This window comes from Aptenodytes forsteri, unplaced genomic scaffold (genome assembly GCF_000699145.1).
Source record: "Aptenodytes forsteri isolate BGI_AS27 unplaced genomic scaffold, ASM69914v1 Scaffold143, whole genome shotgun sequence".
In the NCBI taxonomy this organism is placed as follows: Eukaryota; Metazoa; Chordata; class Aves; order Sphenisciformes; family Spheniscidae; genus Aptenodytes; species Aptenodytes forsteri.
The window spans coordinates 510,177-522,111 of NW_008794951.1; the positions used below are offsets into that span (position 1 = coordinate 510,177).

The 11,935-nt window shown below is 42.5% G+C and overlaps 1 protein-coding gene across 1 annotated transcript in view; it reads right to left on the reverse strand.

Moving 5' to 3' along the window:
• Nucleotides 1–11,935, reverse strand: part of VSIG1 (V-set and immunoglobulin domain containing 1) — a 23,150-nt gene that overhangs the window by 1,946 nt on the left and 9,269 nt on the right. Inside the window, exons 3-6 of the mRNA XM_009275364.1 lie at nt 3,957–4,155; nt 2,173–2,328; nt 1,368–1,487; nt 187–313 (exon numbers count right to left, since the gene is read on the reverse strand). Of these exons, the coding sequence (XP_009273639.1) occupies nt 187–313; nt 1,368–1,487; nt 2,173–2,328; nt 3,957–4,155 (602 nt within the window). The remainder of the gene's footprint in view (nt 1–186; nt 314–1,367; nt 1,488–2,172; nt 2,329–3,956; nt 4,156–11,935) is intronic.

Sequence of the window (11,935 nt, forward strand, 5' to 3'; positions counted from 1 at the left end):
CTCCAGACCCCTCACCAGCTTTGTTGCCCTTCTCTGGACACGCTCCAGCACCTCGACGTCCTTCTTGTAGTGAGGGGCCCAAAACTGAACACAGTATTCGAGGTGCGGCCTCACCAGTGCCGAGTACAGGGGCACGATCACTTCCCTAAATAGTTGTCTTAAAATGAAGCAAACAGAAACTCTTACTGCATCTCGTTACTTGATGACTTCTTATTCTTTGCCTTCTTGGTTAAGACCCAGACGATAATGCAAATGATAGCAGCTGCCAGAATTGCTCCAATTAATGCTCCAACAACAATACCACTGTCCGAATCTGGAAAGAAAAAAAGATTACTTGACTTTTTAAAAAGTATTATTGTAGCTAAATCCCAAGGAAATTTAGTGGAGGAGCCTTTAGCAGAGAGAAGGCATTGGATTCAAAGAACTAAAAAACTGACTGACAGCTGTATTTCCAGGAGGGAGGCCAAAGATTCTCTAGGAAAGAGAGAACTGTGCTTTTATGACCTTTGCTGCCTCCTTTCTTGTTGGTTAGCCCCTACCCTAACAAACCCCATGTTTATGCCTGGCTAAGGGAAACATTAGGCTGTTAACACTGGCAATAGTTGAAAGCCTTTGCTCTTCAGTCCTTGCAAACAAGTTCTGAAATTCAGGTTGCTTTTATCTCTGTCTTTCAGCTGAGATGTAAAATGTATGCTCTGATCATTTGTGAGCCCCCAAAACCTGTTTCCACTTCAGTACAGCTTCTAGATCTGACCTGCAATTTTCATTTTATAGACCACTGAGTAATTGAGTGACCATTTCGGGGACATCTCTCGTGGCTGGTTGTACAAGATATGCCTGGCTCTTGTTAAATGTTACTGGTTATGTGAAAAATCTGCATGTAGATGTGGTTGACCACTGCTTGAGAACGGTCAGAATAAGGCTGACCACTGCTTGAGGGCAGCCAAGATAAGGTACTTTTCCATGACTGCAGTATTTTTAGCTAGTGGTCACATCTACAGTGCCCCCGTCCTCGTCCTACCACATTTCAGTGATGGTTGTAAATTCTGGGATGGGGGGACCTCAGTGGGACTGTTGGCTGGAAGAAATTGCTCTAAACTCCATGTCTGTCGGTTCTCAGTAAAGGCTCTGCAGTCAGAGCCAGGTTCAGCTCCCGCTCCCAGTGGGAAATGAAGCTGGAGATGTTAAATGAGTTGCCTAGGTCAGTGTGAATTCTGGGCACGCCTGGATGAAAACTCCGGAGCTCTCCAAAGCCCATTCTGTTATTACTTGAAAAAAACCTATGCTTTAAAGTTGTTACAGTATTTTTCTGCAAACTGTGCGTGTCATACATCAAATACACGATTACTTTCATGCATTAAACTTACGGTTTGCGGTTAGGTCAAGCTCACAGGTACTGTTCCCCAGGAAGTTCCTGGCTATGCACCGGTAATACCCAGTTTCAAAGGTGGTGAGATTGCCGATGTAGAGAATGCCAGTGTTTGGATCTGTGACAAACAGAGAGCAGGTACAGATCACCCTTTGTACACTGTAGAGGCAAACGGTTTTCTTCAGTTGGTAATACTGAGAGCTATTAAGAGGTTAGAAACAGGGTTCTCCAATTATTCATTCATTTGGGGTCTTTTATATTCTTTAAATAAAAAACATTTACTTTCCTTGCAAATTACTGCAGTGGCTTTTGCAGGAGTGTATTAGAACATGAGAAGTAGGCCCCTACCCTGCTAATCGGTCTGTCTGTCTGATGTTTTACCCGCGTTGATACTATTGTCAGTGTAACTTCACAAATGAAAATGTAACAGGTACTGAAGATTTTCGGGCTGGAGGTCTTAGCACCTGAATGGAAAATTGACTTAGCCTATCCTGAGTTCACTCAAAATTCCGAGGGAAGGGAGATGTAAAGGCATAAACATTTCTCCCATTTTAACGGTTTAATGTAATGGCATAGACAAGACTTTAACATGCCACACAATTTTTGTTAAAACAAATAGAAAAAACATCCTGTGTTTGTGACAGCTATCAGTCGATTTGAATAAGTAAAAATACAATTTTGTGACATTGACCGTCAGAAGAGGATACGTTTTAACTACCCTATGTGATACACAGTGTTTGAAATTGCTGGTACTATGGAATTCCAGATCTTGAACACAGTATGATAGTCCTCTAGTTACGTACTAAGTTGTTGAGTCACAGGCTTGAGGGTATTCTCATCTACTTTGTACCAGTGGTAGGTAGGGCGAGGCAATCCTTCTTCACATTTGCATAAGAGGTAGATTAGATGGCCTTTTTCAGGCGTTCCTTCTATTTTGCAGAAAGGTTTTGACGGTTTGACTGCAAAATAACAACGAGGAGAACAGACACATCGTGAGTATATACCCGGGGCTGCAAGCATCCACCTTGACTTCTGGTACTGTGCTGCTGTAAGTAAAGAATTGGACCCCATCTAGAGGTTTCCATCGGAGGGCAGAGTCTTGTTTATGGATCTGACCAAAGGCTCTCCCGTGAAGAGTAATATTAAATATATGTACATGGCCTAGGATACATTTTTATTATCTTTTCTTCTATTTGCATACAAAATATTATTATGGAGGTGTTGAGATGAAGACTATCAATTACTTTAATTACAATGGGCCAATCACTGTTCGTCATACGCCATTCTGCCACACAGCAGCATCGTTTTCTTTAGGGACACAGCAGGAGCTTTTCCACATAAAGGGAGAGGGTCAAGACCTGATTCTTCAGTATATTGCAGCTGTGGAGGAAATAAATTAACTACAGTCCTCTTAAAAAATACATCTGCTTTGATAGCATTTCCTCACTGTGCACACAGGAGAAGATTCTGTCTTCACGTACACCTATTATTTTTCATTTCCTACCTATAGATATGCTGTTGTGGTTCTTCAGAGTACCGTCAGTGGAAGTATACCAGCAATGCCCAATTTTGTGTGCATAAATGAACAACCTTTCTTGTTTTCATGTGAAAAGTACAATCTCTTACTCAACTGCTCCAAAATTTACTATTTGTTTGGGGAATTTTAGATGAGAACTAACAGTAGTACTTTGATTTTTCAGGGATCGAGTTTACATATGTTTTTTTCTTATCCCTGGCAGATAGGCAAATGATGTTGGAATCACGTTCTCATATGACTTTGATTTGTCACTCTGACCAGCTGTGAATTCTCAATATAAAAACGATGATTAGATGGGGTTAGTCCAAACTTTTCTCTTATTAGGAAGTAAAATATCTCATTCCACTGCTTTTCATCCTTTCTGTCCTGCCTGTTCGTGGTTGAACTATTGCTTTCTTCCATCCAAAATTGACTTTGTACTACTTCCATCCAACACATACTAAGTTTCCAGAGTTTCTGGGAAAGGGGGTGACCCAGAACCCTTGGGCTGTACTGCTGCCTCTCCCTAGATTTACACAAGTCACCGTGACCAACGTTAGGCAAAATGAGTAAAATTCTGGTCTTTGCTGGGGCGGGATTATCCTAAAAGTAATGGCTTCAGAGAGAAGTTGTCACTCCCAGTTAAAAGGGCTTTTTATTTTAATCAAAGTTAGTATCACTTTGTTTTCCAACATGAAAAATGTAGTGAAGTTGGGTAATTCCAGCTACCCGCTTACCTGCTTACATTAGGTGGCTTTCTGAGAGCACAAAGTGAATCTGAAGGCCGCTCATGGGAGAATGAGATTTTCCTGCAGGTCAAGCAAGGGTAGCTGCGGAGTGGTATCAGGTCTGCTTTGGAAGCTAGAGGGCACCCCAGGCTCTGCCTGCCTCCAAAGCCCTTGGAAAAGATCTCTGCGTCAGCGCATCAGGGAGCCCTTTCTCTGCATCGTGGGCCTTGTCTGTCACAGTTCTGTTATTCCCTCTGGTCCGACGTATTTTGAGCGGTGAATTCAGTGTTTCATAATAAGGGAAGAAAACTACAATACAGCAGTAGAGAGGAAAGGCACTTACCCAGCACACTGACAATCACAGATTTTTGACTCTGTCCAGCGTCGCCCTGTGGGCTGAAAACTTCACAGGTGTAGGAACCAGTGTCTGAGGGCTGCATGTTGGAGATTGTTATTGATGCATTCCCTGGACCTGTTGCAGCTGTTATCCTGTTCTTAAACTCTCCATAGGAGTAAGACTGGCCTCCTGAATAATAATAGATCTGTGATAAAGAATCAATTGTCAGTTTAACAACAAGAGATCTTACTGCTGCTTTGTTTGGTACTCATAATTGGAATATAGTTGATTTCTGATTAAGTCAAACAATCACCCCCTTTCTTGCCCCCTCCCCCAAGAAAGCAGAGATGAAAACACAGTACATTTGAATATATCTTTCTAGTGGTTCTCAAAAGACAAGCTTTTCAGAAATGGGATTTTTTAATTGTGTGAACGGACAGTAGCTAGTTCTTTGTGGATACTCCAGTCACAGACTGATGCATTTGTGAAAACAAAGGTGAGACCATTGACCATCATATGACAATTCTGCGAAAAAATGCTGTCATGCACAATGAATAGTGGTACTAATTGCAGCACTGATAATTTGTGATATTATTAATAAGCGTCTCAGTAGAAGATTGTGACAAGAATGGACCTGTCATTGCAAAAAGTGGATGGCTGCAGAGCTTTCCAAATACAGAAGCTAGAAACAGAGAACTGAAATGAATCCACAAGACAGAGGTCTAAGCAAACAAGGCGCCTGATCTTTTGGCAGTAAATTTGGAAGCAATAAAAATGCAGTACGAGAACACCAGCAGAATCATCACACACGCAACTAGAGCAACCATGCTGTTCTCCTTGTTTGTGTAACCAGGGTCAGAGCCAGTGTCATGGACTATCTTGGTTTTTTGAGTTTATACCATAGGTGGGAGTCAAGAATGGCTGTTGGCCTCAGTGCTTGGAGGGGCACCTATTTGGGATCAAGAAGTTCCCCTTTTACTAAACAGTAAAAAAAGTTTTGCAGAATTATAGACATAGTAAGGATAAATGTCTCTAAGGAATGCAACATTTCCTCCCAAATACAAATTTGCTGTTGAACGTTGACTGATTTCACTGACTTCAGTAGCATCAATTGTACTTAACAGCACTGTGGGAGTACAATTGGCCTCATAAGCTTATTAGCCCAAACCTGTTGCCTGTTGACTAAAAGGAGGGGTAGAATTGTGTTCATCGTGGAGCCTGCTTGGTAGTCTGAGGCTTGGGCCTTGAGTCTGTTTAGGAACTGCAGTATCTCATCTGCTCTGGGGTAAATATAATAGTTCTCAAGGAGTACACATGCTCTGTCCAGTCTAGCTCTGCTGTGAAACCAAGATCTGAAAGAACAAGGCTAATGTGGAAAACTATGGAACGTTAATTATTTTTCTCAGCTGTTAATGATAGTGTTGTGTAAAAGTGATAGTATTTGGGATAGGCAGTATGTCCCCCAGTGTCTACATGCACAAACTCCATTGTCCAGGCAAAGTGAACAGTTCCAGCATACTCAGTCATTTTTTTAAACTGGTGAGGGGTAACCATATAGAATTACAGGTTGGGACCCAAATAGATCTAACATCGTTCCTACTGACAGTATTCCAGAATCAGCAGTGTAAATGTATTTATTGAAGTTGGACTGACAGCATGTTTTTTAATGGGAATAGCTGGAAAATGCTTGTAGGAAAAAGCTCCACAAACTCCTGTGAAATGCCATTCACACTTGACTAGTATCAAAATTTCCTTTTGGTCAAAGTTCCCTGCCTTTAGGGACGCTGCAGATCCCCAGGCAAGACGTATAATTTGCTTTACTTTGCAGATCAACTGATTGCATTTTGAATGAAGAATATTTATTCTTAGTTCTATTTATCCACGCTGATACGGTGTGGACTGAAGTCTTTAAGCAATGTTATCTGAAAGCCTTTATTAGCTTAAGGCAAGCTACACCCCAAAACTGCCAGGGCACAGCTGGTTTATGCAATGATAAGGCTTTGAAATGAAGGTCAGAACCCAGACTGCACAGCACCAGCAGCTCCAGTACTGCAGCTTGGCCCCATCTCAAGTGCAATTTTGCCTACTTCCCAGCCAGACCTTATCCTTCCCTGCCCCAGGATTACAAACAGCAGGTACAATTGATGCAGGGCTCTGAATACCAAAGCTACGCTACTGCATTGCCGACACGTGGAAAACTGGTGATGCAGTGAGGAAGCATAAGAGGTCCAGTGTTAGCACAGCAGCAGACTAGGTTAGAAAGTCTGCTGAACGGCTGGATAGACTCTCCAGTTTCCATTGTTTGCATGCAGTGCCATGAGTTTTAAAACTGATTTTATGCTTTGCAAATGTCTAGAGATGGATCTCTATTGCAAAACTACAGTCTGGATGCCCACCCTCGTATTCCCCAAGGAAGGAGAGTGTTCAAAATAGGGAGTTTGGTTTAAGCAAATCTCTCATCAAAAAACTGATCTACTGTAATTACAAAAACACACTGGCCACACTTGTCTCATTCGACATTTATCTGAGTATGAGCAACAACAGAGCGTTATATGCTGTTCCTTGCAAGAGTCCGAAGTTACAAGAACTGTGACTTCGGACTTCAGGCTCCTCTTAAGCTGACGTTCCTATATAGATCTCAACAGTGATGGGCTGGATTTGCATCTCCTCTCGATCAATTGCATCTGTTTGAGTGGGGTAGGGAAAGAGCTTCCATCAGCTCTTCACGCTAATGTGAAATTAAGTTGTGCAATGACTTAAATGAAGTAATGCATGACTTGCAGCAGCGTGAGAGGAGAGGCAGGCCCATTATATCCTACTAAAAGGCCTGATTACTGAAAAAAGGGGCTAAATTCTACTCAGTCTACCTCAGAGTGGTCTGGGATTTACGTGAGAGTAAACAGTAGTGGAAGCTGCCCACTGAGTGCTAGCTTAGCTATAGCACATGTTCCTGGGAAATAGGACCGGCACTACAATGAGTCTTAAATGCAGTCAGGGCATGCCAGTAAACATTATAGAGGAGCAAGCGCTCCTTGGTATATTTGATCTGAAGTCAGGGTGAATTATGTATCTAAGCCCTTACACAATACACTGAAAAATTAATCCCCTGTCTTCTCTCTTCCTCTCTGACTGCATGCAGAGAAAATATTTTGTGTACACTGTTAAATCTGAGGCAGGTGTCAACACAGCAGAGAATATTTGTTCTCTTCACGGATTTAAACAGAATCTTTCTGGGTTGGTTTTTTTCAACTATGAACATAAAGGCAGTGGAACATCTTAAGGAAATGCATTCAGTTCCTCTGCAGGCTCCTGCCTGTTCTCCGTTCTTCTGCTCCTGTACCATGCTTATCTCACTAGCTCTGGAGTTTATTGCCTGAAGGAAGGTGGTAAACACCAAAAAGACTGAGTAATGTTGTGATTAATTACTGGGTGTATATCTTGTCCCAGAGGTATGACTGGATTGTGTACACAGGAAATTTCATTTAAGAGGAACATGTTGCAGTTAACTGCCTGTGAATTCATAGCCCATTTTAAACAATACGCTCAAAATGGGTATTTTAAACCCTTGCTCAAAGTGTTTTCATGCTGTCCTTGAAAAGCTCGTGTTTGTGCCTTTCAAAAACCTGAAATGAAAATCTTTGCAAAAATGTTTCTGTTCCATTTCAAAAGTAAAAAACTTTTTTTCTGTTGAAGATATAGAAGACTTTTCATTTTGGGGCAACTGACAGCTAATGTTCCCTTCTACAGACACACATCTCATTGACATTTCTTTCCATTTTACCTAAGATGTCCCCAAAATGTCTGTATGGGAAAACTGTAAATTTAGTCAATGGTAGACTTTTCCTGGAAGCCTTTTTAATTTGATGTGATAAATATATTTAAAACGCAACATCTTGAATGTAAAAAAAAAGAAAGAAATCTGCTGTGCTCCTCTTGAAAAAATAAGCTTTTTTTGTCCTCAAGAAAATCATGAGCAGCTCTAGTGAAGTCGATGATTTACCAGTGTAAAAACAATATTGAGGATGCAGTAATGGTCGCTGCTTCTCATTACCAGCTAGTTTCCTCATGCAAGTTTTTATATAACGGTGCCTTTTCACATTTCAGGGGAGCAGCTGCTAAATCAAACTAATCAAACAACCGACAGAAAAAAGAGTGGAGATTATCACTCCTAAAAATGTTGTCCCTAATAGCTCCACAATCTGAAAAACCAGTTTCTGCAAAACAGCTAAGCTGCCCAGAAAACGTCTCCCTGACCTTAGAAAGGATTGCAGTTTGGTTGGTTATTCAACCTGTGGGCCAGGCAGTGCCTGAAGCCGCTAATGTCAGCAGCCAGCCTTCTCGGCTTTCTAAGGCAGTGGTATAGCTACTCTGCATTTCCACAGTCACAGTTTCTGCTGCAACCAAGAAAGGGATTTGGGCTCATAGACTTCCAAGGCAGTTGAGTCAATTAGTCGTGTACCTGTTTGGGGGAGCTGGGTTACAAACAGAACAGGGAATTGGGAATGATCATACTCGTTTGGAAGAAAATCTCAGTAATCTTAATGCACTCCAGATGCTGGAGACAAGATTATTTGTGTCCCAGATTCTGAAGGACCTGGTACATGAAATCACATGTCCTTTTCTTCTCCTTTAGCCTGACTTGTGGGAAGGCTGCTCCTCTTCTAATGCAATGGTGAGGAAAGTATTCGCCTGCAGAGGAAGCAGTTGGCAAAGCTGATGCTGAGTTGAGGATTTTCAAAGGCTGCCAGATGTTTGGCAGAGAGTGAGGAACCCACCTACAGGTTTTCTTTATACAGCTTCTATAGAAAGATCTTCTTCCTTACGGGGTGGGGGTTGCGTGTGAAAAAGCAGGCAGTAAATTAAAAGAAACATGACTCCATCTGCTTCCTTTCTTCTTGGGACAGGACAAATACATACTAGAATTTGCATAAATATGTGTCTTTCAGATTTCTTTGGATAGACTAATTCATAATTTCCAGGTCAATATTCCTCCCACCCTCCATCTCCTGGTGTCATCGCATCACGTCATTGCTGTACATGCCTAGTACATCTGGATATCAAAATTGTAAGATGAGATGTACTTGAAGATGTGTTACAAAATGTCCCACTTAATCTCCACAGTAGTCTTAATTTCCTGCCTGGGGCAGCAGTTTTAGGACATGAATTCCTTTCCAGTACCTGTCTTCCCTCCCCCAGCCCCTTCTCACCTTCCCCCCCCAGCAGATGCAAAGCTGTAGCATCCTGTTCGAGGACGTTTCTCTAGCCTGATGTATTCAGCGTCTGATTCACAGTCTTTCCCTGGAGAGCTGTAAAGCTCAGGCGTTCAGAGGGCCCTGTCATTGGGTTGTTTTATCATTTTCTGTTTGACATTTTCTCAGGCTACTAGAAAAAGAACCATTAAAGTCTCTTTCTCAATGATAAATGCAAAGGAGGATATTAACAACTTTACTGGTTTGAGATCATGATCTCTTTTTGAATTCTGAGCACAGACAGAATCTATAAAATAACAAGGGAAAAAAGTGTTCATCACTCCTTTAAGCATCTTACCATCTACTTAGAGAACAAATGCCGCACAGTCAAAGTGTTAATTAAAGCCCACGGCTCAGATTCTGAACTCAGCTAGATAAGAAAGCAAATGCTCACGCATGCATTGGTTTCTTTGGCGTGTGTCATGTGACTGAGTCTGGCCCCAAAAGCCTTTTTTCATCCACAGCTTCTTTTCATACATTTTTGTCAAAACTCTGATCTGCCAGACTGTGGTAGAGATATTATGTCCTGCATTACTGGGATTTTTGCATGGGTAATTGAGGATGTTAATAATGACTAGAAGTGTCTTGTCACAATTGTGCATTGGTAGAAGAAGAAAGGGCTGGAGTCAGAAGCCTTTAGAGGATTAATCATTCGGCAGCTTGAACTGGTGCAAAATACTTTTGAGGAGCAGCTCTTTCACATTCTCACAGTATCATTCTTGTGGCTGAACGATTAGTGACTAATTTCTGCAGTGCATCAAGCACAAACATGTTTTCTCAGTGCATTTGGTGTAACTGCTCTTCAGCAGTTATTATTAGACCTCAATTTACATTGGGTTGTACCCTGTACTTCATGGTGAGACAGGAATCCCGCTGCAGTCAGAGTTTGGAATGGATTATGGCTGGGACGTTGAGCTGACAGCCGAGAGGAAGCCAGTTCAGCAGGCAGCTTAGTGTCCCTCTGTATCCATCGCATCTCAAAATGTTGTTATAGTCTAGAAAGGAGATCCAGGATGATTTTTTTTTTTTTTTTGCTATGTAAGTATGTAGCCCCAAATTTGGGCTATCGAGACTTGCTCACATTCAGCCCAGAGGCTCCTGGTGTGTGGACATGCCCTTCAGATACCCTTTGGGTAGAATATTCCTGAAGGAGCTAGTTCAGCCACCTAGAATAGCTGGGGGAAAAAAACAACAGCTACATCCAAAACAATTTTGACAGAGGAAAATGCAATAAAAAATAGGGTGAGTTAAAAATTCTGAGTGATGCATCTGATTCATCTTATCTCAGTCATGCGCTGGTTTTAAGATTTTAATCCAGAACATCATTACAGGTCTCACAGTAGCATAAATCTAGTAGAAGCTATTAAGCTGTTTTTTTCCCTTAAGATTGTGGGTATGTTTTTCTTACCTTGTGTCTCCAGCTACATCTTCCCCGTGCATCTGTCACATACACCATCTTTTGACAATGACTGACTGACTTTTCATCCATAGTCAGAATACCGTGACACGGGGAACGCTGTATTTGAGTAAAAATGTGCTGATCTGAGAGTTAAATGAGACTTTAAATGTTCCCCCAAAATCAAGAGCCTGTCCTCTACGCAGCTCCCCATCAGTACTGTCAGTGCTGTTCACAAGGACAGGCTGCCTCGTGTTCAGCAGATTTTGCAGATGTCTCAAGCCCTTGTCAACAGTGAGATGCAATACAATCTTATTTCCAAGTTTTACCTAAAATTAGGCAAGCTAAGATTGAAGTCTAATGTTTGCTCCAAACACACCAGTTACAACCTGATCATTTTCTCCTTGTCTCCACTTTCCTTTGTGTTCTCACTATTGTCTGCTTCAGTGTATCAGTTTATTTTATCTTCTTTCTGCAGACTGTCACCCCAGTGCCAGCGATAACCACAGGCGGTCCCCAGTAATCCCGTTGACATCCAGGGAGTCACTCTGACTGCAATGACCTGACAACAGCGTCTCCATTCCTCTGCATTGGAGGTGTTGCCTCTGCTTTCCATGAAGCTATTCCTTTTAAGTGCCTGCTCAGTCGTCTAAGTGCTAGATAAAACTCGATTTTAAAAAAAATCACCTCTAGGCAAAAAGAAATGCTCATGTATCAGAGAGGCCCTTTCCAGGAAGTTTTCCTGTACTGCTTCAGGAGGTGCTTTGCACAGGCTCATCTTCGCTCGTGGGCTGGAACAGACTGCTCCGCTCCCGAGCCAGCGTCCCTTGCAGCACTGACAGCCTCTGCAGCACATGATCTTGCTTGTCTGTGGCTGAAAGCATGGGATGGAGTGTCAGGAACTACTCATACTATATGGGGAGGAATTTGTTCTTTCAATAGTTTTTATGGGAATGCCACCCTTACAGGGCTGGCTGGCCCCTGGCTCTCACATGGTAGCCCCGTGCCCATGCCTGTGCCTTGCTTTGTGCTGGGCAGCAGCGTTGTGCTGGCGTTGAGACTGCTGGTAATCTGAATTCGGGGTTTCAGGGTGGAAGGAGCAGACACGGTTGTGCTCGGATCGCTCTTTTCGCATGTCTTTCCTTCCTTGGGCTCTGCCACCCTGTCCCCTGTTCCTGAACGACGTGACACAAGCCTGCTCACTCCTGTGAAGATTTTGCAAAGTGGCTCACCAGGCCTGCAGGGCTGGGTATAAATAAGGACATGGCTAGACTTCTCATAAGGGAACAGTGCCATCTTCCTCATGGCCTCAAGTTGCGCCAGGGGAGGTTTAGATTGGA